Source organism: Microcaecilia unicolor, chromosome 4 (assembly GCF_901765095.1).
Source record: "Microcaecilia unicolor chromosome 4, aMicUni1.1, whole genome shotgun sequence".
Classification (NCBI taxonomy): Eukaryota; Metazoa; Chordata; class Amphibia; order Gymnophiona; family Siphonopidae; genus Microcaecilia; species Microcaecilia unicolor.
The window spans coordinates 371,139,823-371,167,366 of record NC_044034.1 but is presented as its reverse complement, the minus strand read 5'-3'; the positions used below and the strand labels follow the sequence as shown (position 1 = coordinate 371,167,366).

Genomic DNA, 27,544 nt, shown 5'->3' with positions numbered 1-27,544 from the left:
CAACATGACCTGGTTCAAAATTAGTGATAAGCAGAAAACACATCTTAGCCAATTGGATAATAAATGTTTTCCACAGTAACAAAATTAACCAGCCTTCATGTGCGGCCCCAAGTCATCCAATTAAAGAGAGCTTGGAACAAGTACACAGCATCTCTCAGGGAGTGATAGCAGGGGCGTAGTCAGACCTCAAGGTGGGAGGGGGCCAGAGCCCAATGGGAGGGGGCACATTTTGGTCCACCTCCCCACCATCCCCCCACACCACTGCCCTGCCGCCTCACCACCCTCACATCATAGCTGACATGCTCGTTTTAATGAAATTGAGAATGCGCGTAGGGCAGGAAATGCGGTGAAAAAAATGCTTCAGCTGGCGGGAGTTGGGGACCCCTGCCAGCCAAACCAGGGGCACAGATCCAGTTTGGGGGGGCCCAGGCCCCCATGGCTCCCCATAGCTACACCACTGAGTAACAGGAAGAGTAGACGGCATGGATGGGCAGACTGGATAGGCCATATGGTCTTTGCCTACATTTTTCTGTGTTTCCATTCTATTCCCATGGGGAAAGTGAATTTAAATCAATCCCGGTGAAGGAATATCACTTCTCTCTAATACAGGTTCTTCCTCATCACACATGAGCAGACAACCGTCTTGACTGCAGTTATAACAAGTAATCCCTCAGCACTACTGCCTTACTACATTATTCGTTCCGATGATCTGAGCCTGCAAGAAACTTGGTAGAAAACAGAATGCTCTTAATTATAAAAAAATAACTAAATTAGCAACAAGAGATAGCTATGCAATTTAGGAACTGTTAATTGAAAGTAGAAGCACAGCTATCGTAGCCTGAAGGATACAGATGTTTATAACACATAATTCAAAATCAGAAATACAAAGTCCCACCTCTGCCTATTCTGAGAGTGTGCCACTCCTCCCCTACGTGTTCTGAGAGTGTGCCACTCCTCTTTCTGCCTGGAGAGTGTGCCACTCCTCTGCCTATTCTCTTTCTGCCTGGACAGTGTGCCACTCCTCTGTCTATTCTGAGAGTGTGCCACTCCTCCTCTACGTGTTCTGAGAGTGTGCCACTCCTCTTTCTGCCTGGAGAGTGTGCCACTCCTCTGCCTATTCTCTTTCTGCCTGGACAGTGTGCCACTCCTCTGCCTATTCTGAGAGTGTGCCACTCCTCCCCTATGTGTTCTGAGAGTGTGCCACTCCTCTTTCTGGCTGGAGAGTGTGCCACTCCTCTGCCTATTCTCTTTCTGGCTGGAGAGTGTGCCACTCCTCTGCCTATTCTGAGAGTGTGCCACTCCTCCCCTATGTGTTCTGAGAGTGTGCCACTCCTCTTTCTGGCTGGAGAGTGTGCCACTCCTCTGCCTATTCTCTTTCTGGCTGGAGAGTGTGCCACTCCTTTGCCTATTCTCTTTCTGGCTGGAGAGTGTGCCACTCCTCTGCCTATTCTCTTTCTGCCTGGAGAGTGTGTCACTCCTCTGCCTATTCTCTTTCTGCCTGGAGAGTGTGCCACTCCTCTGCCTATTCTCTTTCTGCCTGCAGAGTGTGCAACTCCTCTGCCTATTCTCTTTCTGCCTGGAGAGTGTGCCACTCCTCTGCCTATTCTCTTTCTGGCGAGAGTGTGCCACTCCTCTGCCTATTCTCTTTCTGCCTGGAGAGTGTGCCACTCTTCTGCCTATTCTGAGAGTGTGCCACTCCTCCCCTACGTGTTCTGAGAGTGTGCCACTCCTCTTTCTGGCTGGACAGTGTGCCACTCCTCTGCCTATTCTCTTTCTGCCTGGACAGTGTGCCACTCCTCTGCCTATTCTGAGAGTATGCTACCCCTCCCCTACTTGTTCTGAGAGTGTGCCACTCCTCTTTCTGGCTGGAGAGTGTGCCACTCCTCTGCCTATTCTCTTTCTGGCGAGAGTGTGCCACTCCTTTGCCTATTCTCTTTCTGCCTGGAGAGTGTGCCACTCCTCTGCCTATTCTCTTTCTGCCTGGAGAGTGTGCCACTCTTCTGCCTATTCTGAGAGTGTGCCACTCCTCCCCTACGTGTTCTGAGAGTGTGCCACTCCTCTTTCTGGCTGGACAGTGTGCCACTCCTCTGCCTATTCTCTTTCTGCCTGGACAGTGTGCCACTCCTCTGCCTATTCTGAGAGTGTGCTACCCCTCCCCTACTTGTTCTGAGAGTGTGCCACTCCTCTTTCTGGCTGGAGAGTGTGCCACTCCTCTGCCTATTCTCTTTCTGGCGAGAGTGTGCCACTCCTTTGCCTATTCTCTTTCTGCCTGGAGAGTGTGCCACTCCTCTGCCTATTCTCTTTCTGCCTGGAGAGTGTGCCACTCTTCTGCCTATTCTGAGAGTGTGCCACACTTCTGCCTATTCTGAGAGTGTGCCACTCCTCCCCTACGTGTTCTGAGTGTGCGCCACTCCTCTGCCTATTCTCTTTCTGCCTGGACAGTGTGCCACTCCTCTGCCTATTCTGAGAGTGTGCTACCCCTCCCCTACTTGTTCTGAGAGTGTGCCACTCCTCTTTCTGGCTGGAGAGTGTGCCACTCCTCTGCCTATTCTCTTTCTGGCGAGAGTGTGCCACTCCTTTGCCTATTCTCTTTCTGCCTGGAGAGTGTGCCACTCCTCTGCCTATTCTCTTTCTGCCTGGAGAGTGTGCCACTCTTCTGCCTATTCTGAGAGTGTGCCACTCTTCTGCCTATTCTGAGAGTGTGCCACTCCTCCCCTACGTGTTCTGAGTGTGCGCCACTCCTCTGCCTATTCTCTTTCTGCCTGGACAGTGTGCCACTCCTCTGCCTATTCTGAGAGTGTGCTACCCCTCCCTACTTGTTCTGAGAGTGTGCCACTCCTTCCCTGCCTTTTCTGAGAGTGTGCCACTGCTCCTTCTGCCTGTTTTTATAGTAAATTCCTCTGCTTTATCCAATAGTCCAACACTCCTCACTTCTATAATGTCATTGGCCTCCCAAAACCAATTGTTAAGTTTGACCTAAATTGACCCCATCATTCACTAAGACCAAGAATTTAGGTTTCAAAGACAGCAAATTAAACTGCCATGACATGTGATTATCACCTGATTTAATTCACAGCCTTTCAAAGTGTTCAGCAGCCATCTCTGCTGGCTTTGTGGAAGGTTGAGTTTCTCTGACAGGAAGAAAAGGCTGCTGAATCTGGAAAGTCTGAGTCTCTGCTGATGGCTAGGCAGATCAGTGACTGCAAGAGCCCTCAGTCATGTGTGTGTGTGTGTGTGGGGGGGGGGGGGGGGTCATTCTGTAACTGAGCACCTATGTAAGGCTTCCAATGGGTGCCTATGTGGCACCTATACTATGAGAAAGTAGGAACCTACTTTTTATAGACTAATGGCCAAGCAGGTGAAATACACACCGGTAACTTAGCTACAGACCTAATGTAATTGCTCATAACTACATGCTGAAGACATGTGCGGACTCTGTCTAGTGTGTGCCTGTCAAATATGTGTGTAAGTGGGAGACACGCCCATGTCCCACCCAGGTTTTCAGGATATCCACAATGAACAGGTTGATGTGAAGCGTCTGTTTTAGGACTAGGGGAAATGCGATGAAGCTACAATGTAGTAAATTTAAAACGAATCAGAGAAAATGTTTCTTCACTCAACATGCAATTAAACTCTGGAATTCATTGCCAGAGAATGTGGTAAAGGTGGTTAGCTTAGCTGAGTTTAAAAAAAAGGGTTGGACGGCTTCCTAAAGGAAAAGTCCATAGACCATTATTAATTTGGACTTGGGGGAAATCCACTATTTCTGGGATAAGTAGCATAAAATGTATTGTACTTTTTTAGGATCTTGCCAGGTATTTGTGACCTGGATTGGCCACTGTTGGAAACAGGATGCTGGGCTCGGTGGACCTTTGGTCTTTCTCAGTATGGCAATACCTACGTAATCAATTTACATACTATGGAGGCTGTGTGTGTAGATCTATCTCATGAATATTCATTGTGGATATCCTGAAAACCTGATGGGACTACCTGCGCCCCGAGGGCTGGGGCGTACATAAGTATGGAGCCTGGGTGGGACATGGGCGTGCCTCCCACTTGTGCTGGGGGTCTTTGTATGAACTAAGCCTGGCTGGGACATGGGTGTGCCTCCCACGTTCGTGCTTATATTACAGAATATTAATTTATTGCATTTGTACTCCACATTTTCCCACCTATTTGCAGGCTCAATGTGGCTTACATAGTACCGTGAGGTGTTAGCCAACTCCGGTGATGAAACAAATACAGAGTGATGTTGTTAGAGAACATTAGAGAATCAAGAGAGTGATAAATTGTTCATCGCAGGTTATGGCTTCGTTGTGTTGCTGAGTTCAGTTACTTAAGTTGGATCAGTAGTGTATGCCTTTTCGAACAGATCGGTCTTTAGTGATTTCCGGAAATTGAGGTGATCCTGTGTTGTCTTTATGGCTTTTGGTAATGAGTTCCATAGTTGCGTGCTTATATAGGACAAGCTGGATCCCGTAGATTGAGTCCCTTGCAGCTAGGGTGGTGAAGATTTAGGTATGTCCGTGATGTTCTATTTGTGTTTCTGGTTGGTTGGTTGGTTGGTTGGTAGGCTGACTGAGCACATTCGCAGTGCAAAACCATTTTTACCATTAGCTCCCTCTGCTAGTTTCCTGTGAGTGCCAGTGGCTGGACCTCACGTAAGACCCTGTTCTCACCGGCAACCACTGCCATGAAAGTTGATTTCCGTTCATTTTCCATGAATGAAGGTCGGCTGAATCTAGAGTAAGAAGCTGGACAGGTTTTAGCTGCATATAAATGATGATTGCACCTAGCAATCCTTAGCTAGCTTCCTGCATCTTTCAGAGGTAACGGCATTCCCCAATTCATTCTGGACCATTTGCCCAACACTAGCCATCACCTATGGCATTCATGACGTCACCTTCCAGCCTTCACCTTTGGGTGGAAGCTGATCCCCTAGAAAGAGGAAAATTATCTCCCAGTCCAGGATCTCTGTTTCTATGGAAGCACGAAACAGACCTTGGAAAAAAAGGCTTTCGAAATTCTTTGTTTAGCCTTCAGTCTCCTGACGGTGAGAACCTTGTTTGTGACAAACCTGACCTCAAGCAGCTGCAACTGCGACCTCTTGCAGGTTTGGTAATTATTATACAGCTCTGTATTTCAGAGCAAAAATAATTCCACTGTTTGCCTTGATGGTTCTTTCACAGTGAGAATGTGTTTACAGTAAATAAGCAGGGCTGAGATTAATTGAAGTAGAGCTGAGGCTACAGCAGAACAAATACATTGCACTGTTTTCATTGACAATGCACCTGGCTCAGCAAATTACTTTGATGCCTGCTGGAAATGAACAGGAAATGAAGAAGGGGAAGGGGCGGGAACAGGAGCAGTGGAACACCGTTTGGGTTGCAATCTCCAGCCCCACCCCCAAGCTGTTTGTTGGGCAAAATATTGCTAGAGTCTTGGCCTCCGTGGCCCACCCCGTTCAGCCTACAGATTGGGGGTAGCCGCTGGGGGCCAGAGGTGGTCTTCTGGGACCTCATTTACCTATGTCAGTAGGGGTCAGATAGTGGGACAACATAATTGTTCAATGGTAGGGCCAGCCCTGCTGGAGGGCTCTGAAATGAACGGTGCAAAAAGATGGCGTCGGCCCTCTTACTCCCCCTCCGCTTCCCTTTTTTCTCTTCTTCCTTTCTCTCTATCAGGGCTGCTGAGAGGGGGGGGGGCGGGGGGCAAAATTCCCCAGGCCCGGGCCTCCAAGGGGGGCCCAGTGCCGGGGTCTCTCGCTCTCTCCTGCTCCTGACGGGACCCGAGTGATCGCGTCCTGACAGGAGCAGGAGAGAAAAAACTCCGGCAGTGGGCCCCCCTTGGAGGTTGGGGAGGACCCGGAGCTTCCTCTACTGCTGCTCTTCTGCCCATTGCTGAGCGGCGGATTTTCCTCTCAGGCACGAATGCTCGGTTTTGAAACCCAGCATGTCCTGACAGGAAAAGCAGCCACAGCGGCAGGCAGTCAGTGCTGGAGGAAGACGTCTTCTGCTGGCGGGGTCTGGGATCCCTGCAAGCCAAGGTATTTCAGAAGCAGCAGCTATCGGGGGGGGGGGGGGGCAGGAGCAATCAGGGGGCAGCAGCGGCAGCAATGGGGACGGCAACGATCGGCAACTGGAGAGGGGGAGGACAGCAGCGGCTCGATTCAGTCTCTCAGTGGCCCTGCTCTCTATCATGTTCCCCCCCTCACTTTTTCCGTCCCCTCCTTCTCTCTTGAGGTGATAGCTCTCAAGTAATCAAACCTGGGACTGGGAGACAAATAGAGAATCCTTCCTCCTCTTTCTGGTTCCCAGAGCGGCAGCAACATCAGCAGAGAAAAGGCAGGACTGAATCACTTGTTTACTCTTTCCAAAAATACTAGGACTAGGGGACACGCAATGAAGATACAAAGTAAGAAATGTAAAACAAATCAGAGAAAATATTTCTTCACTCAATGTTTAATTAAAATCTGGAATTCACTGCCAGCGGATGTAGTAAAAGCAGTTAAGCTTAGCGGGGTTTAAAAAAAAAAGGTTTGGATGGCTTCCTAAAAGAAAAGACCATAAGCCATTACTAAAATGGACTTTTGGAAAATCCACTGCTTATTTCTAGGATAAGCAGCATAAAATGTATTGTACTCTTTTGGGATCTTGTAACCTGGATTAGCCACTGTTGGAAACAGGATAGTGGGCTTGATGGACCTTCGGTCTGTCCCAGTATGGCAACACTTGTGCACTTATGTAAGGACCTGGGTGGCTAACCAACCAATAGAAAGGACAGGAGGCTATGGAGAGAGCAAAAGGTGTTTGAAGGGGTGAGAGAGGGTAAAAACCAAGCAAATGAAAGGGGGCCTAGGAGGCTGGGCAGGAAGTAAGAGACAGAAGGAATGGGCTAATGGCAGGAGATGGGTTAACATATGAAAGGAGTTGGGAAGTGGTGGAGACAAAAGCAGTATCTGAATTCAAGAGAGCTTGGGACAAGTACATAGGTGATGTGGAAAGTAGATGGCACAGATGGGCAGACTGGATAGGCTAAATGATCTTTATCTGCCTACATTTTTCTACATTTCTATGCAAATATTTTTGAATATCTGCCAGCAAGTTCTTTGCTTGTACCTTCTTGGGTAATAAGAACTTACTTGTGCATAATTAACGACGACAATAATAATACTAATAATTTCTTTGCACACATGACAGGCAGAAGAGAGGTAACCTGCGATAATGTTTCTTCATGGGTGGCGGAGGGATGTAGTAGCTACCCTGCCTGGAGGAGGCGCTGGAAGTAAAAGCAGTAATGGATCTGAAGCTGGAAGAGGCTCAGAGGATCCTTAGCTATGAGAGAAGGAACTATTTCGTGGATACAAAGTTACCTAGTTGCAGGCTGGAGACTTTTTGGCCCATCCTGGTTTTGAACTTACACCCTAAAGCACTGTGGGATTTGTAGTGCCTGAAGCTTGCCCACTGAAATCCGTGCTGGAAGTCCTATGCTGCACCAGGATGGGGTGGTATCAGGGTAAAATGGCATCTCTGGGATTGGTGGGCTAAAACTAAATAAATAAATGTGTGGGTAAAGTCTGAGATGTTTGTGGCTCTGTGGCGCCAGTGTTGCCAGGTGGGCGGTTTTACCGCCCAATTGGGCGGTTTTCCGCGACCCGCCGTGGGAAATTTTTGCCCGCGGCGGGTTGCGGTTTTTTGGGCTTCTTTTTTGTCTTTTGGGTGGTTTTTTAGGCGTTTTTTTTGGCCGCGGGGGGCGGAGTTAGTGACATTTTGGGCGGGGTTAGTGATGTTCTGGGCGGGGCCGATGACGGGGGAGGCGGGGGCCGATGACGGTGGGGGCGGGGTTGATGACGGCGGGGGCGGGGTTGATGACGGCGGGGGCGGGGGTGATGACGTGGGGGTGGGGGTGTCAGGGGCGGGGTTTGAGTTTGGGTGGGTTTTGGGCTGGATTTAGGCTGGTTTGGGTGGGAAAAAAATTTTCCACCTGGCAACCCTGTGTGGCGCTCAATTCCGCTTCTGTGGTCCTCTTTCTGTGAATGCCTGACATTCCCACAGTTAAAACATATTCAAGCAACAGGACTCTGCAATCTCTGCTGACCCCCAAGCCTGCCCTCTCTTCCACTATACCTCTCTGCCTGTCTAGGATTTCCTGCCTATGGAGAAAGGATGTAATCCTAGCCTTGGAAACCCTGAATCCTGGATTGCAAGGAATCGTGCACTGCACACTGAGGTACAATTTCCAGAAAGCACTTTGCAATAATGTTTTTCTCTTAAAGTCTCCCACAACCTTAGGCCAAGGACAATTATTAACACTGGCCCGTGAATTGATAAATCGCTTACTGGTTCTTTTAAGTTCATTTACAGGGCAAAGATGGGCATCTGTTTTAAAGATGTTGAAAGTAGAAGTTAAAACATTTAGTAACATAGTAGGTGACGGCAGAATAAGACCTGCACGGTCCATCCAGTCTGCCCAACAAGATAAACTCTTATGTGCCACTTTTTGTGTATACCCTACCTAGATTGGTATCTGCCATTTTCAGGGCACAGACCGTATAAGTCTGCCCAGCACTATCCCCGCCTCCCAACCACCAGCCCCTCCTCCCATAAAGATACTGCCAGTGGTGTGCTGGAGCAGGCTCTCACAGGCTCGCAAGAGCCGGTTGTTAAGTTTTTAAGAATTTTGGGAGCCGGTTGTTAAAGTAGGGCCCTCCATGGCTACTTTAACAACTGGTTCCCAAAATGTGGGCTTGGGCCCCCTGCTGAATTCTCTTTTACTTTGCTGGTGGGGATGCTGAGCCCTGCCAGCCAAGTAAATAGACTACTGCTGCTTCCCCGCTCCTTGTTTCCAGCTCTGGGCAGCAGGCTGGGACTTCTCGAGCATGTGAGAGAAGTTCCAGCATGCTGCTCAGAGCAAGACGTTGGGAGTGGTGGTAGTCCATTTATTGGCTGCCAGCAAAAGTATGCCTAGCGTGCCCGCACGAAGGGAGGGAGGAGAGAGAGGAAAGTGTCGTTCCCCCCTCCCCCCCGGCCACCCCTGGCCCTTCCAACTGCAGAGCTGTCTTCGTCTGGAGAAAGAGCCTGTTGTTAAAAATTTACCAGCACACCCCTGGATACTGCCATAATGTGGGTGAGGGTTTGACTCTTGCCGCAGCTCAGAAATGAAACCTGTGACTATCTGGCTCTTAGCCGTGGCCCTCCTCCGCCGGCCTTCAGAAATAACTCACCAGGCTGAACAAGCAGGAGAAACTACTTCGTGATAATCTGAATGAGCGAATCTTTCCCACTATGACTTCAGCCTTCCACGAAGCGCAAGCGTATAAGCCTACCCTGGCCTTTTCCTGGAAGTGCTACAGGGATGCTACAGAACTGGTACCGGAACCTAGGGAAATGGTTTGCAGACAGGGTCGCATTTAGTAGGTCCTGCTGGGTCACCTTCCCAGCTACGGATCCTGGGGTCTTGAAGTCCTTCTAGTCTCTTCTCTCTCACCACTGTGTCTCCATCACGGGCTCCAAGGTCAAACTCTATTTTTCATCTTTTGCTTTCATTAATCTGCATTTAACATTAATATTAAACAGCAATTTGCCTTCTTTATCCTCTCCAAGACCTAATCCCACAGTCCAGATAAATATTCTGAAATTCTTTGAAATAGGAAAATAAATTCACACACACACACACACATCCGTCTGTGGAACAGATAGATGTGAATCCTTTGTTTACTTTTTCCAAAAATACCAGGAATAGGGGGCATATGATGAAGCTACGAAGTAGTAAATTTAATACATTTCTTCACTCAACGTGTAATTAAACTCTGGCATTCGTTGCCAGAGAATATGGTAAAGGCGGTTAGCTTAGCGGGGTTTTAAAAAGGTTTGGACTGTTATTAACATGGATTTGGGGAAAATCCACTGCTTATTTCTGGGATAAGCAGCATAAAATGTATTGAACTTTTTTTTTTGGGGGGGGGGGGGGAATCTCGCCAGGTATTCGTGACCTGGATTGGCCACTGTTGGAAACAGGATGCTGGGCTTGATGGACCTTTGGCCTATCCCAGTATGGCAGTACTTATGTAGAAATAAATGAATTGGTCAATATGGACACTGTAGACCAGGGGTGGGCAACCACAGTCCTCGAGAGCCACAACCCAGTCGGGTTTTCAAGATTTTCCAGAATGAATATGCATGAGATTGATTTGCATGTATGCAAATCGATCTCATGCATATTCATTGTGGAAATCTTGAAAACCCTACTGGGTTGTGCACCTCGAGGACTGTGGTTGCCCACACCTGCTGCAGACAATACCCAGTGAAAATGAATACAGCTGGAAACAGAAGTGATTGTGTAGGATCAGGTGAAATGGTCATTTAATTAGAAAGCTGACGTTACTCATGATGAATCCACTGCTGAGCAGTAAGATAATAAAGGTGTTGGCAGCATCTATATCTCAGAAAATAAACAACATTCGCCGACTTCCACCGATTCCTGGAGTAAGAAAATGGCCTGACAGTGACCTTGCACCTTGGCTCAGAGCCGAAGAATGATTTCATCCCTCGCTAGAGAGAGATGTCACAAATCACAAATCAGGTGACGGAAAAATCAAACATACAGTGATCTTAGAGAGATGTACAGAGGAAGAAAGGATGCAAATCTCTCCACACTGGGGGCAGCAGAGAAAAACCATGCCCAGATTCTGGGCTGATAAGCGTTGACCCAAGCAGCGGTTCGTCACTGGCTTCCGATCAGGTACCGCATACAGTTCAAGCTTCTCCTACTAACCTACAAATGCACTCAATCTGCAGCCCCTCCCTACCTCTCTACCCTCATCTCCCCTTACGCTCCTACCCGTAACCTCCGCTCTCAAGACAAATCCCTCCTTTCAGTACCCTTCACCACCACCGCCAACTCCAGGCTCCGCCCTTTCTGCCTCACCTCACCCCATGCCTGGAATAAACTCCCTGAGCCCATACGCCAGGCCCCCTCCCTGCCCATCTTCAAAGCCTTGCTCAAAGCCCACCTCTTCAATGTCGCCTTCGGCACCTAACCACTACACCTCTATTCAGGAAATCTTGACTGCCCCAACTTGACATTTCGTCCTTTAGATTGTAAGCTCCTTTGAGCAGGGACTGTCCTTCTTTGTTAAACTGTACAGCGCTGCGTAACCCTAGTAGCGCTCTAGAAATGTTAAGTAGTAGCAGTAGTAGTACAGGCAAAGAATATAGAGCCACAAACTGTTCAGATGTAGCACTGGATCGGTTGAGCCTAGTTATTAGAGTAACTGGTTGAGACTCAGGAAAGCCAGGCTTCAAATTCCACATCTGCTCACGCTCCTTATGAGCACGGAAAAGTCACCTCAGTAGATGGTTGTCTAGAGCAGTTGCTTCTCAACCCAGTTCTTGAGGTACATCCAGTTCCATCAAGTTTTCTGGATATCCACAATGAAGATGCATGAGATAGATTTACACACTCACTGAACATCAATGCTCCATACATCCACTCCTTACCCTCATCCCCCGTAATTCCACATCACTCATACACTTACTCACAGGAATATGTACACCATATATCTCTGTGTCTTAACACTGCCCTGTAAGCTTCCCATTGTCTCTTTCCGTTTCAATGTTGATGTCCCATTGTCATATTCTTAATGATACTTCGATGGTTTCACAAAACTTGTACAATGTAACCTATAACCAAGTTGTAACAAATGTATTTCCATTAGTCATATCTTATTGTAAGCCACACTGAGCCCGCAAAGAGGTGGGAAAATGTGGGATACAAATGCAATAAATAAATAAATAAATTCATTTGGATATCCTGAAAACCTGATAGGTCTAGGTGTGACTCAAGGACTGGGTTGAGAAGCAACTTCTGAGGGTCACCGTCAGAGATATCAGGTCCTGACAGAACATGGGGGTAATTTTACAAATAGGATGGTACTTTCAAATGGTGCATCTGTCTAGATTATTCTCGGAGGGATGGTGTTGGGGTGATCATGACTTTTGAGTTTCATGATCAAGACCTTGGGAGAGGGGAAGGGATTATGTTAAAGGCCTGCAAGTCTGAAAGTTCTCCAAGGGCACCTAATAACCCATACACAGACCCTAAACCTCTCTTGGCAGATTATAAACCTATCCACTGAATCTGATTAATCTTAGTATTTAGTGAACCAAAGTCCATTCTGGTGGCTCTTCGGCTGGAAATTTCTCTACCAACCTTTGAGGCACAATGGAAGGCCCACCTGTTAGTAAGGTTTTTGACTCTTGCGTTGTTCCGCTGCCCTGATTGTTCCTACATGACAGTGTCCTGTCTTACCTCATATGACCTGCTCCTTAATCTTTTTTTCTATATGCTTTCTTCTTTCTTGTCTTTAATGGAATTCTTTTCTGATCTTATTATTATTTGTTAAATTCTGTATTGTAAAATGCTCCGGTGGAGTTCCCGTGAGTGGCATATCAAGCCTGTAAATATAAACTTAGAAACTTGGCAAATGATTCAATCCAAAATCCAAATTCACTGTCAGCCAAGAAGACCTGTAGCAAATACATCTTACAGGAAGGACCAGGCTGCATTTCTGAAGGCCAGCACGTCCCGTCCCGGTAGTGTTTTGACTGCCACAGGATAAACACAGGCTCATCGGTGGTGTTAGTTTTTATTGATAGCTGTAATGTCTCAGGCCTTTATCACACAGCTGCACAATTATCAGCAGAGTGGAAGAATTGTCCTTGGTTCATCTGAAGAAGCTGGGAATGGCCATTGGCAATTAAGCTTCTACTGCATCTGCCCACATTCCTATAACTGAGTCGGAGCTACCAGTAGGGGATGCAGGACTGACCAATACCACCAGCTGCTGGTGAAGGAGTGTTACACGCCTTGTTCAAAACTTTAGGTAGAAGCGAGACAAGGTTAAGCAATGTGAGCAATCTTTTGTTTTCGAAGGATGTAAGCGTAGGAGTTTCTCACTGTCTGGAAACTGAATGTTGCATAGGTATTTCTCATATGACCATAGTTGTATTTTTATTTATTGCATTTGTATCCCACATTATCCCACCTCTTACAATTCGTCGTGGATATTGGAAATAGAAGAGAATATACATTTGGTTTATGGAGGGTTAGGGTTACATGGTGGTGAGGTACAAGGTTGTATTACAGCAAAAGATGTTATAAAACACTTCTATATATATTAAAGATTGTACAGTTACATGTGCTGATCTTTGTGAAGAGATAAGTTTTTAGTAGTTTGCGGAAATTGGCCAGTTCATGGACCGTTTTCAAGTTGCGTGGTAGTGCGTTCCATAGCTGAGCGCTCATATAGGAGAAGGTAGATGCATGCAGCGATTTGTATTTCAGTCCTTTACAATTGGGAGGATGAAGATTGAGGAATGTGCGAGAAGATTTTATTGCGTTCCTGGGTGGTAGTTCTATTAGGTCTGACATGTAGGCTGGGGCGTCTCCATGGATGATCTTGTGGACTAGGGTACAAAGTTTGAACGTGATGCGTTCTTTAAGTGGGAGCCAGTGTAGTTTTTCTCGTAGGGGTGTCGCACATTCATATCTTGGTTTACCAAATATTAGTCTGGCTGCTGTGTTCTGGGCTGTCTGGAGTTTTTTAAGTATTTGGTCTTTGCAGCCAGCGTATAGTGAATTACAATAGTCCAGATGACTTAGTACTAGTGATTGTACCAGATTGCGGAAGACGGACCTTGGAAAATATGGTTTAATTCTTTTTAGTTTCCACATTGAGTGAAACATCTTTTTGGTTATGTTTGTCGCATGATTCTCAAGTGTTAGGTGTCGATCAATGGTGACTCCAAGAATTTTCAGGGTGTCCAAAACCGGTAGGTCTAGGTTAGGTGTGCTGATGTTGGTGAATTTATTCTTATTGTATTGCGAAGTGAGTACAAGGCATTGAGTTTTTTCTGCGTTTAGTTTCAGCTGAATTGCATCTGCCCAGGAGTTCATGATGTATAGGCTTTGCTTGATTTCGTTGGAGATTTCCCTTATATCTTGTTTGAATGGGATGAAGATCGTTACATCGTCAGCATATATATGTGGGTTTAAGTTCTGATTCGATAGTAGTCTGGCCAAGGGTGACATCATTAGGTTGAATATGGTCGGTGAGAGAGGGGATCCCTGTGGAACACCGCATTCAGGTGTCCATGTAGCTGATGTAGCCGAATTTGATGTCACTTGATAAGAGCGTGTAGTTAGGAACCCCTTAAACCAGTTGAGAACGTTGCCTCCGATGCCCAAGTATTCAAGGATGTGTAATAAAATTCCATGGTCAACCATATCAAATGCGCTTGACATGTCGAATTGTAACAGTAGTATGTTATTCCCGTTTGCAATCAGTTGTTTGAGTTTTGTCATGAGTGTGACTAATACGGTTTCAGTGCTGTGGTTGGCGCTGAATCCTGACTGGGAATCGTGTAATATTGAGAACTTGTTTAGATATTCTGTGAGTTGTCTGGTCACCATACCTTCTGTTATTTTGGTAATTAAGGGAATGGATGCTATGGTCTAAATAACTAACTTTTATCCCACACCTCCCCCTTAGGAGCCAACATGATTTGTCCTGTTGTACGCCACTGGAGGGGAGAAGACAGCATACGATGACCGCGATGGTAGCAGCACCTGGACGGATTCTTCTGGATGTCCAAAACCAGTCTCTGTATTTCTAGGGGGCACAGAGCCAGCCCAGGATTTCAGTGTGAAGTGACTTTAACACAAGCCCTTGTCCTCTGCATTCTCTTTCTTTCGGTGTATTTACACAATGTTGGACCTTTACCCTATTCTCAGTTAAAGTATCAACGTCCTGTATTATCGAAGGCCAGGGAGGAGGGAGGCGTTTTGTCGGTGCCTGTTTTAGCCATCCTACACATAAGTCAAGTTTTGCTCTTCCAATGGAAGTCGGATTGAACAGAACAGATTTTACTATCTAACCAAGTAGGTGAAGCAATCAGTCTCCAACATCCTGCTCCCCAGTGGCATATCCACACCCCGTCAGTCCCTCCCTTCCCTTCCTAGTCCCGCAAAGATCTGCAATTCCCTCCCTCCCCCCTCACTTTCAGTCTAGCTGGGCAGTGTAACTCATAGGTTGCCTGCGGCCTGCACAGGGCTTTCTTTCTGGCAGGCAGCCTATGAGTGCTGCTGGCGCTGCCCGGGTGAAGACTGGAAGTGATTTTAAGATATGGTGGGGGGGGGGGGGGGGGGTTATGGAATTGCCAGATTTTTGGAAGGCTGGGCCCAGAAGGGAAGAGAGAGATGTGGTGGGAGGGAGAAGGGAGGGAAATGCAGATTCACCCCCTGTTGACATTTCTTGGCTAGGCTTCTGCTGCTCCCACCATACAATAACGTAGCAATTAAGTGATCAAGAAATCCCAACTGTCATGCCCAGTCTGCCCAGTTATTCCTGTCCAGGTCAAGGATATATCCCAGCTCTAGAAGCTGAACCATTTGCATGACATCACTGACTTTTGATTTCTTCCTCATAAATAATCACACATAGTAACATAGTAGATGACGGCAGAAAAAGACCTGCACGGTCCATCCAGTCTGCCCAAGAAATGTGCCACTTTTTTGTGTATACCTTACCTTGATATGTACCTGTCTTTTTCACGGCACAGACCGTACAAGTCTGCCCAGCACTATCCCCGCCTCTCAACTACCGGCTCTGTTATCCAATCTAGGCTAAGCTCCTGAGGATCCATTCCTTCTGAACAGGATTCCTTTATGTTTATCCCACGCATGTTTGAATTCCGTTACCGTTTTCGTTTCCACCACCTCCCGCGGGAGGGCATTCCAAGCATCCACCACTCTCTCCGTGAAAAAATACTTCCTGACGTTTTTCTTGAGTCTGCCCCCCTTCAATCTCATTTCATGTCCTCTCGCTCTACCGCCTTCCCATCTCCGGAAAAGGTTCGTTTGCGGATTAATACCTTTCAAATATTTGAATGTCTGTATCATATCACCCCTGTTTTTGATACAGATGTTCAAGATCCCATTCCTAGTTCTGTCCCCAGACGCCCACATAGGCTTGAGGGACATCACACCCAGTTAAGCTCTGCCATCACTGTTCCTTAGGAAAGCCGCAGGCCGTGGGTACAAACCCGGCCCGCAGTAAGTTCTCCTCCCCTCCCCCCACCTTACCGCATGGCCATTTCTTATTTCGGCCTTTTTATCCGCTGCAGTAAAAAGGGCCTCGGTACGCAGCAAAAATGTCCCCCGCCGCTAGCACACGGCCCTTTATACCGCAGCTTGGTAAAAGGACCCCTGAGAACATGAGCAAATAAAAACACAGCACAGTGGACGATAAAGGCTGGAGATTTTATTACAACTCTTCAAAATGATTCGACACAGACCATGTTTCGGCAACAGGGCCTGCGTTAGGAGGCTTTATAAATTGTTTCAAAAGTAGGTTTAGGTGAACACTAGATTCAGATAAAATCAATCACAGCCTTCAATGAAGAAATCCATAGAGTGCCAAAACAGTGATGTCTTCATTTGTATCAATAAAACGTGTCTAATGGTTCTCTAGCCATACTGGGTCAGTCCAATGGTCCATCTAGCCCAGTATCCTGATTCCAACAGTGGACAATCCAGGTCATAAGTACCTGGCAAAAACCCAAAGAGTAAAAAGATTCCATGCTTCCCCATGTCAGTCTCAATAGCAGACTATGGACTTTTCCTCCGGGAACTTGTACAAACTTTTTTTTTTTTAAACTCAGATACGCTAACTGCTGTTATCACATCCTCTGTGAGGCCCATGGTGTGCTTGACAGGCATTTTGAATCAATTCACACCTCACATTCAGGACACGTTTTCTGAACCCCACCGATGTGGCAGCGACCTCATGGCGTATAATTTGCTTAAATTCAATATTCTATATAAACAGTGGAACTCATAAAATATCTCAGAAAATAAATTACTATTTAAAGCAATGTAATGTAGTAAATGACGGCAGATAAAGACCTGAACGGTCCATCCAGTCTGCCCAACAGTCACACTCATTCATGATTAAATCAACTATGACCGTAACAAATCCAAAAGTTCAAGTTCAAGGTCCTTCTTACCTACAAATGCACTCAGTCTGCAGCCCCTCATTACCTTTCTACCCTCATCTCCCCTTACGTTCCCGCTCGAAACCTCTGCTCACAGGACAAATCCCTCCTCTCTGTACCCTTCTCCACCACCGCCAATTCCAGGCTCCGCCCATTCTGCCTCGCCTCACCCTATGCTTGGAATAAACTTCCTGAGCCCATTCGCCAAGCCCCCTCCCTGCCCATCTTCAAATCTTTGCTCAAAGCCCACCTCTTCAACGTAGCATTCGGCACCTAACCTTTATGCTTCTATTCAGGAAATCTAGACTGCCCTAGTTTGACGACCCCTACTTGTCTGACTGTACATTTGTCTTTTAGATTGTAAGCTCTTTGAGCAGGGACTGTCCTTCTATGTTAAACTGTATAGCGCTGCGTAACCCTAGTAGTGCTTTAGAAATGTTAAATAGTAGTAATAGTAGTAGATAATCCATGTTTTGTACTTTTTGGGGATCTTGCCAGGTATTTGTGACCTGGATTGGCCACTGTTGGAAACAGGATACTGGGCTTGATGGACCTTCGGTTTTTCCCAGTATGGCAATACTTATGTACTTATGTACCTAAGTCCAGATATTGAATGCTGGAGTCTGATGGGTTCCTGACATGAAATATCCGGGTACATATGCTGACCCGGAAGTTAACTGGGCACCAACTGATATTCAGACTAGTTCCTGTTGAACTCACTGCATAAAAGGGCACTTTTATTAAGGAGCACTGAATAATGGCCTGCGGTAGTGTAGACACTGTGTTTTGGGTGCGCGCAGAATTATTTTTCAGCGCACCTGTAAAAAATGCCTTTTATTAAATTTTTGCCGAAAATGTATGTGCAGCAAAATAAAAGTTGCTGCACGTCCATTTTAGGTCTGAGACCTTACCGCCAGCCAGTGACCTAGTGATAAGGTCTCACGCGGTAACTGTGCAGTAATCATCTATGCGCAATTATCAGCACTAATTGGTATTAATTAAGAGTTACGCACACAATCCTCTAAGTGTATTCTGTAATGTGGTGTGCGTAAATTCCAAGCTGCATCGTTGAAATAGGGGCGTGATTATAGGTGTGGAATGATTGGGTCATGGGTGTTTCGAAAATCTATGCGCATTATTATAGAATACACCAGCTATGCGCCTAATTTAGGCGTTGGGATTTATGGCAAGTAAAACATGGCCTAAATGGATGTGACCAAATTTGGTCACGTGGAAAGGCGCTTGACGTATCCTATATACTGCGCAGAAATTTAAGCCAATTCTATAAAATGTAGGTGTGGATTTTTTGGCCACCATATATAGAATTTAGCCGTTGGTGTTCTGGTGAAAAGGAGGGTGCGTGACTATAAATCGACTTGTGCAGCCTCCCCTTCTCACTCCGTCCCTCTGTAACCACCAACCCCAGCAGGACTTTTTCCTGGCAGGAATGGAGGAGGCTGGAAAGAAGGTGCCATCAGGGATAGAGGGGGGGGAGGGGGGCTGAAAGGGCCTCTCTGCCATTTTAATACAGCTCCAGGGTCAATGGTCCCTAGAAGCTTCTCTTTATGGGCCCCTTTTACTAGCCACTTAGCTGGCTATGTGTGCCCAACACGCATCAATTCAGAGTTACCACCCAGCTACTGCATGGCCCGGGCGATAATTTTAATTTTTTACGCGCATTCACTACGTGCTCCGGAAAAATAATTTTTATTTTATTTATTTGTATCCCACATTTTCCCACCTATTTGCAGGCTCAATGTGACTTACATAGTACCGTAAAGGTGTTCGCCAGTCGGTTGATAACAAATAACGAGGTTATATTCTGGTCGAATGAGGTAGGTGTGTATCAGGCACCATGAGGATCGAAGGGAATGAAGATTGTATATTGTCCAGCACGATCATTGGTTATGTTGAGTTGCTGGGTGTAGGGATTTACGTTGGATCGATGGGGTAAGCCTTTTTGAAGAGGGTGGTTTTTAGTGATTTCCTGAAGTTTAGATGGTCATGGATTGTTTTCATGGCTTTTGGGAGTCCAGTCCATAGTTGTGCGCTTATGCAGGAGAAGCCGGATGCGTGGGGTTGTTTTGTATTTGAGTCCTTTGCAGTTTGGGCAATGTAGGTTTAGGTAAGATCGTGATGATCTGATTCTGTTCCTGGTTGGTATTATTATTAGCATTTGTATAGCGCTACCGGATGCACGCAGTGCTGAACACCTGATATAAAGAGACAGTTTGTATCAGTTGGTAGATCTATGAGGTCTGTCATGTATCCTGGGACTACGCCGTAGATGATTTTGTAGGCCAAGGTGCAGATTTTGGAGATGATCCATTCTTTGATTGGGAGCCAGTGTAGCTTTTCACAAAGTGGAAACCAGGTGGCAATCATCGTTCTACGCGTATAGACGATTACAGCACGGTTACCGCGTGAGACATTGTCCTCTAAAAGTCAATGGGTAGCGGTAAGGTCTCAGACCCAAAATGGACGCGCGCCAATTTTGATTTGGCCGCACGTCCATTTTCAACAAAAATTTTAAAAAAGGGCCTTTTTTATAGGGGCGCTGAAAAATGGATCTGCGCACGCCTAAAACACGCGTCTACACTGGCACAGCCCATTTTTCAGTGCAGCTTAGTAAAAGGACCTCTATTTGCAAATCTTTGCATCAAAGTTTATCCATTTCGACCCACTTCTGAGCCATCAGACCTGCCACAAAAGGGAAAGGATTGAGAATGCTAATGCGAAGTCAGTGTTTTCCAAGAAAGTCATTCATTATTTACCAGGGAGCCTTCGCAGTAAATCAGGGCACTGCTATGGGAAACTTCTGGGAACCATTATGTACACACATAATAGAGCCATTTGATAGTAAATGCCAAATTCTTCATGAATATAATTAAGCGCAATGCAAGAACGAACAATTTCCAATTGATTTGTGCCCGGAATAATGAGTTTATGACCTACTGCACTGCTAGCGCTCATCTGCTCTGTAATCTCTACAATGCGGTGGCGACGGCCATCTTATTTGCATTTATAATTTGACTAATAAACAGCTCTGAAGGCTCAGCGTGAAATTAGGAGAAACTTTCAAGCTCATCAAGAAACTGACTTGTGCCTTCACTATGCAGCAGGCTGTCAAAATGCTCTGTCCTAGACTGTAGCAGAAAGAGTTAATCTGAGGAAATGGTCCAACAGCACTGAAGCCTGAGATTTTGAAGGGCTCTGAGTGAGTTAAGGGAGGGGTCCAGCTAGGAGCTCTCTGCTCTAGGGATAAGGAAGAGCAAATGCAAAGTGATGCATGTGGGAAAGAGGAACCCGTAATGCAAGGTTCCACGTTAGGAGTCACCGACCAAGAAAGGGATCTAGGTGTCGTCGTTGTACATTGAAACCTTCTGCTCAGTGTGCTGTTGTGGCTAAGAAAGCAGTGTTAGGTATTATTAGAAAAGAAATGGAAAACAAAAATGAGGACCTTATAATGCCTTTGTATCGCTCCATGGTGCGACCGCACCTCGAATATTGTGTTCAATTCTGGTCGCCGCATCTCAAAAAAAGATATAGTGGAATTAGAAAAGGTGCAGAGAAGGGCGACGAAAATGATAAAGGGGAGGGACAACTTCCCTATGAGGAAAGGCTAAAGCGACTAGGGCTCTTCAGCTTGGACTACACCTCCCAAATTGCAAGAAAGTGATCTACAAAACTGTCCGCTCTGCAGACATCACTTACCTATGAACCAAATGGTGGAACTCCTTCCCACCCAAAATAAGAAATATACAGAATATACTAGATTCCGCAAAATCCTCAAATCGTTCCTATTCAAACAAACCCTCACGAAGAACGACCGTATCTCAAACAATTAATTATTACCTGAATTGGTTACCTTTAACCTTCTCTTTGCTTCATGTACAATTTCTCGTTCATAATAGATTTTCTAAATGTTAAACATCCATAGCTATCCTGGTATGTTTATGATACTGTATTGTAAAATTAGATTCTTACAACAAATTACTTTCTTTTGTTATGTATCCTCTACTGTTTATTGTAAGCCACATTGAACTCAAACTTGTTTGGGATAATGTGGGATATAAATGTCACAAATAAATAGATAATATAAAATATAATAGAGGTCTATAAAATAAAAAGTGGAATGGAACAGGTAGATGTGAATCGCTCGTTTAGTCTATAAATGGCGCCTTAAAAATCGGTGCCAAAAAACCATGTAGGTAGCACAAGTCTATAAAGTTACACATAAATTATAGATTATTCTCATGTGCCAGGGCACATGGTAGCTGGGCGGTAATGCCAATTTGGCGCATGCTGGGCACGCATAGGCCCTTTCGTGCCTTTGTAAAAGGGCCCCGTAGTTTTTTGAAATGCCCACAACCCACCCCTTTCTGGCTGTGCGCAGTAGGATTTATGCGTAGTGCATTACTACTACTACTACTACTACTATTTAGCATTTCTATAGCGCTACAAGGCATACGCAGCGCTGTACAAACATAGAAGAAAGACAGTCCCTGCTCAAAGAGCTTACAATCTAATAGACAAAAAATAAATAAAGTAAGCAAATCAAATCAATTAATGTGAACGGGAAGGAAGAGAGGAGGGTAGGTGGAGGCGAGTGGTTACAAGTGGTTACGAGTCAAAGCAATGTTAAAGAGGTGGGTTTTCAGTCTAGATTTAAAGGTGGCCAAGGATGGGGCAAGACGTAGGGGCTCAGGAAGTTTATTCCAGGCGTAGGGTGCAGCGAGACAGAAGGCGCGAAGTCTGGAGTTGGCAGTAGTGGAGAAGGGAACAGATAAGAAGGATTTATCCATGGAGCGGAGTGCACGGGAAGGGGTGTAGGGAAGGACGAGTGTGGAGAGATACTGGGGAGCAGCAGAGTGAGTACATTTATAGGTTAGTAGAAGAAGTTTGAACAGGATGCGAAAACGGATAGGGAGCCAGTGAAGGGTCTTGAGGAGAGGGGTAGTATGAGTAAAGCGACCCTGGCGGAAGATGAGACGGGCAGCAGAGTTTTGAACTGACTGGAGAGGGGAGAGGTGACTAAGTGGGAGGCCAGCAAGAAGCAGATTGCAGTAGTCTAAACGAGAGGTGACAAGGGTGTGGATGAGGGTTTTGGTAGAGTGCTCGGAAAGAAAGGGGCGGATTTTACGGATGTTGTAAAGAAAGAAACGACAGGTCTTGGCGGTCTGCTGGATATGAGCAGAGAAGGAGAGAGAAGAGTCAAAGATGACCCCAAGGTTTCGAGCTGAGGAGACAGGGAGAATGAGAGAGCCATCAACAGAAATAGAAAACGGGGGGAGCGGGGAGGTGGGTTTGGGGGGGAAAATGAGAAGCTCGGTTTTGGTCATATTTAATTTCAGGTGGCGTTGAGACATCCAGACAGCAATGTCAGACAAGCACGCTGAAACTTTGGTTTGGATGCAAGGTGAGATATCAGGGGTAGAAAGGTAGATTTGGGAGTCATCAGCATAGAGATGGTAGGAAAAGCCATGGGATGAGATTAATGAACCAAGGGAAGAAGTGTAGATAGAAAAGAGGAGGGGACCAAGAACAGAACCCTGAGGTACGCCGACAGGCAGAGGGATAGAAGTAGAAGAGGATCCACCAGAGTGAACACTAAAGGTGCGGAGGGAGAGGTAGGAAGAGAACCAGGAAAGGACAGAGCCCTGGAATCCAAGTGAGGACAGGGTATCGAGAAGTATGCTGTGATCGACAGTGTCAAAAGCAGCGGAAAGATCAAGAAGAATGAGGATGGAATATTGACCTCTGGATTTAGCCAGTAATAGGTCATTGGAGACTTTAGTAAGCGCATTATAGAATATGCCTAGAAAGTTCTGCACATAAATTCTAATTAAAGAACCAATTATTGGAGCAGAACGGGTGGTTATTCAATTAAGTTGTGTCACAATTTGGCCATGCGGCACAACTTAAGGCGCTGTATATAGAATTTGGGGGAATATGCGTGTACCGTAAGAGAAATGTTGGGAGCATGAGAGTACATTTTTTGGCCACAGATGCTACTCAGTTTTTATGTATCCGACTCATGCCCCTCCCATAGCCATGCCCCCTTTTGAGATCCACGCATTAGAGTTTACGTGCATCACTTTTGAAAAATATGCTTAGAAAGTTGTGCGCGTAAATTCTAATTAGTGCCAATTAGTGTCAATAATTGCTAGTTAGCGGCCAATTATTTGTTTATTTTATTTATTTACTTATTAGAATTTATTTACCGCCTTTTTGATGGAATTCACTCAAGACGGTGTACAGTAAGAATAAATCAAACATAAGCAATAGACAATTACAGCAGTAAAAATATTCAAATAATACAAAGTATGGCATAATATACTACTTACAATGTCAACACAATATGTAATAGAACATTTTAATTGACAGCGTAGGGTATAAGCAAAGATGGAACATAGGTAAGAGAGTAAGAGGAGTTAGAAGATAAGGGGACTAATTTAAAGAGAGTTGCGGCGGTAGGCCCAACGCTGGCTTACCGCTCGCTCTTTCAGGATTACCGTCAGCCCAATGCAACCACCGGCAGTAGTCTTGCACCGAGCGTGAACCATTTCCAGGGAAAAAGAAAACCCCCGGAAATGGCTTGCACGGCGATAACCCGGCAGTAATCAGGGATCGCAGCGCACTGCCCAGTTACGTCAGGTTAGCACAGGAGCCCTTCTTACCACCTCAGTGGGTGGAGGTAAGGACTCCCCATCGCATGGCCATGTCTGCCTGGGGTCTTTTTACCCACTGTGGTAAAAAGGGCCCTGGGGCACGGAAAAACCGGCCCCCGCTGCCAGCGCCGGGCCATTTTCCCCGCAGCTTGGTATAAGGAACCCATAGATAGGTGAGAGAGTAAGAAGAGTTTAGAAGATAAGGTGACTAATTTAAAGAAAGTTGCACATGAGGTCAGAGAGATGGTTAAATATTATCTCAGCTACGGTAGGAGTTGGATAAACACGTCCTGCGGTGGTATGTGCAGCCGGTGCCGATTGGCTTGTTAAACAATTAAGTAGCACAGCCAAATTTGATGTGCAACTTAACTTGCCATCTATAGAATCTGGGGGATTATGTCACTTCAATTTTATTAAATTTTAATCAGTGATAGAAAAAAAAATGAACCCCCTGGGATCAACATTACCTTCCGAAGGGAAATTAAAACCACCCACAACCATTGAACATTTATAGCTGGAAACAGGCTGTGTAATATTTGTTATGAGACCCTTCACAGATCCCATCCCAAGATCCAGGTGCTTAATAAACGGGCCACAACTGGAAAGAGGCATCAGTTACCAAAAATCACACTAAGAAAACACATTTTTTTCCCCAACAACTTTCTGTTATTTCGAACGTCCAAAGGAATATGAAATATTCCCGCAGCAGTAGGGTAACATCTGAAAGCAACCCCACATCCTGCTTGTAGAACACAGTTGCCTTTTACCTGTAAGAGTTTCCAGCGCGTGTTCAGATCTTCCAGGCAGCTGAGGGTGTAGGGGGATAGCTGGATGCCAGCCAACGGAAACTGGTGAGCAAGGCCATTAAGGTGCTTTACATTCTCTTTAAGGGGTGCAAGTTCTGCTCGAAAAGCCTACAGGAAAGAAGCAGAAAGGGGTAATATTACCATAACCTATCCACACACACATACAGTTGGAAATACACTACTGAAGTACGTAAGTATTGCCACACTGGGACAGACCAAAGGTCCATTGAGCCCAGCATCCTGTTTCTAACAGTGGCCAATCCAGGTCACAAGTACCTGGCAGAAACCCAAAGAGTAGCAACATTCCATGTAGAACCCCAAAGAGTAGCAAGATTCTAGAATTCTAAAGAATAACAAGATTCCATACAGAATTTCAAAGTGTAGCAACATTCCATGTAGAACCCCAAAGAGTGGCAAGGTTCTAGAATTCTAAAGAATAACAAGATTCCATGCAGAATTTCAAAGTGTAGCAACATTCCATGTAGAACCCCAAAGAGTAGCAAGATTCCATTCAGAATCCAAAGTACATAAGTAATGCCACACTGGGAAAGACCAAAGGTCCATTGAGCCCAGCATCCTGTTTCCAACAGTGGCCAATCCAGGTCACAAGTACCTGGCAAGATCCCAAAACAGTACATTTTATGCTGCTTATCCTAGAAATAAGTTCCGCACTTCAAAACTAAGCTAAGTTAAGCTTTTTCTATAAGTACAATTACAGCCTTGTCAGATTGTCAGACTGTTCAATTACGAAGCTCCGGATGTGTTTGCAATATCAAGTATAGTCATACCTTTGGTAGTCGTAGAAAAGTAATAAAAACAAAAAAAAAGAGATAAATAAGCAACTAAGGAAGGTGGTAGGGCAAGTCGATGATTACAATTGTCGCGAAATAGGGGTATATATATGAGATTGCAATTGAACCCCAGCGACCTATGAGACTTCCCTACTAAAAGTAATGCTATGCTGACTGCATACGTATGAGTTCTACTGAGTTTTTGTGAGGTATATGTTGTACCAAGTTATAGTAGAATAAGTGCCATCGCTAGTTGACAGTATCCTAGAAATAAAGCAGTCCATTTTAATAATGGTCTATGGACTTTTCCTTTAGGAAGCCATCTGAATCTTTTTTAAACCCTGCTAAGCTAACCACTTTTACTACACTGCTACGTTTATGGAGAAGGGGTGGTTTGGATGGGGCCATAATATTGATGTGCATTTCCCATTTTACAAAGAGAAAACACATAAATATCAAAAATTGTGAACTTAACATTTATACCTTCCCTGAGGCATGCTTGAAAAGGAAGGGAACAAGGGTTGGGGTAATCCCCCCAGCAGAGGAGATCATCCCCCCACCCACAAGCCTCTGAATAAGTCCCCTTCCAACAGCCCCAGACAGCAATAACACTCCTCATCAGACTCCCCCAAGCCATGGACCCCCTCCCCCCCCCATTCCTGATCTCACTCTTGGCTCTTACCAGGGGACCCTAGTGTCTACCGGGGAACAGCAGTAATCCCCAATCATTCCTGCTCTGTCGAAGACCCAGGTTGAAAATATATCCTGTGGGAGGGGGGTGCGGGGGTGTCGCTGGTGAAGGGGGGTACGGGGACATTCACTGGCGTCATGAGTTGGAATCTGGGTATTAGGGAGATGGCTGATGTTGTAAGCAGCAGTTTAAAAAAGCTGCTCCCACACACATTTGGAAGTGTTATCATCTGTTTGGCAAATTCTGATAAGTGAAAATTTTTTGCAAACTGGTTTTCAGAACATTTGCAAAGAGCTGTTTGGCTTTTACACTGTAGCAGCTCATTATTTATTTGCATTTACTTATTCCAGACTTTCTATACCACTTTAACTGTCTGGCAGGATAAAACGGTGCACATAAAAAAACCCAAAACATAAACACAAAACGGAAACAGTAATGTCAATATAAAAACAGGGAAGGTAAGACAATCAGCTAAACGAAGAGTAAACAGACGATATCAGCTCCTGAATACCTGGGGCTGGAGCATGCAAAAAACCAATCTTCAGGGTCCCTTTTATCAAGCTACGGCAAAAGTGCGCCAGCATCAGCGCGTGTTTTACACACGTGCCGAGGCCCCCTTTTACCATAAGTACATAAGTATTGCCATACTGGGAAAGACCAAAGGTCCATCGAGCCCAGCATCCTGTTTCCAACAGTGGCCAATCCGGGTCACAAATACCCGGCAAGATCCCAAAAATGTACAAAACATTTTATACTACTTATCCCAGAAATAGTGGATTTTCCCCAAGTCCATTTAATAATGGTCTATGGACTTTTCCTTTAGGAAGCCGTCCAAACCTTTTTAAAACTCCGCTAAGCTAACCGCCTTTACCACATTCTCTGGCAACGAATTCCAGAGTTTAATTACACGTTGAGTGAAGAAACATTTTCCCCGATTCATTTTAGCTTCATCGCATGCCCCCTAGTCCTAGTATTTTTGGAAAGCGTGAACAGACGCTTCACATCTGCCCGTTCAACTCCACTCATTATTTTATACACCTCTATCATATCTCCCCTCCTGCGATTTAACAACTTTGAATAACTTTGTGTCATTAGCAAATTTAATTACCTCACTAGTTACTCCCATCTCTAGGTCATTTATAAATATGTTAAAAAGCAGCGGTCCCACAGCTGGTAAAAGGGCAGATCTCGCTTTCCTGCAGAAAATGGCTGGGCGGGAAATAAAGCACTTGCCGCGTGGCTATTTCAGGGAGGGTTATGTGGCGGTAAGGGCTCCCACGCTATCCTGATGGTAACCAGGCAGTGCTGATTATTGCCAACAGTCCGGCTCTGGAGGAGGTTCTATGTAGGGCACCCAAAAAAAAATCGGCTGTGAAATCAGAGCTGACTAAATATATTCTATAATTGGCACCTAGATTTACGCACCAATTATAGAATATGCTTCTTTGATAAAACCTGCACGCATCCATTTACACCAAGTACATGATGCAATACTGGGACAGAACGAAGGTCCATCAAGCCCAGCATCCTG

At 45.6% G+C, this 27,544-nt stretch overlaps 1 protein-coding gene across 4 annotated transcripts in view; it reads right to left on the bottom strand.

The window, feature by feature from the left end:
* The window catches only part of DMD (dystrophin), a 2,615,032-nt gene that overhangs the window by 297,025 nt on the left and 2,290,463 nt on the right, over positions 1-27,544 (bottom strand). For all 4 annotated transcript variants that reach the window (XM_030202363.1, XM_030202359.1, XM_030202360.1 and 1 more), the window contains one exon: positions 24,493-24,639. In XM_030202363.1, the coding sequence (XP_030058223.1) occupies positions 24,493-24,639 (147 nt within the window). The remainder of the gene's footprint in view (positions 1-24,492; positions 24,640-27,544) is intronic.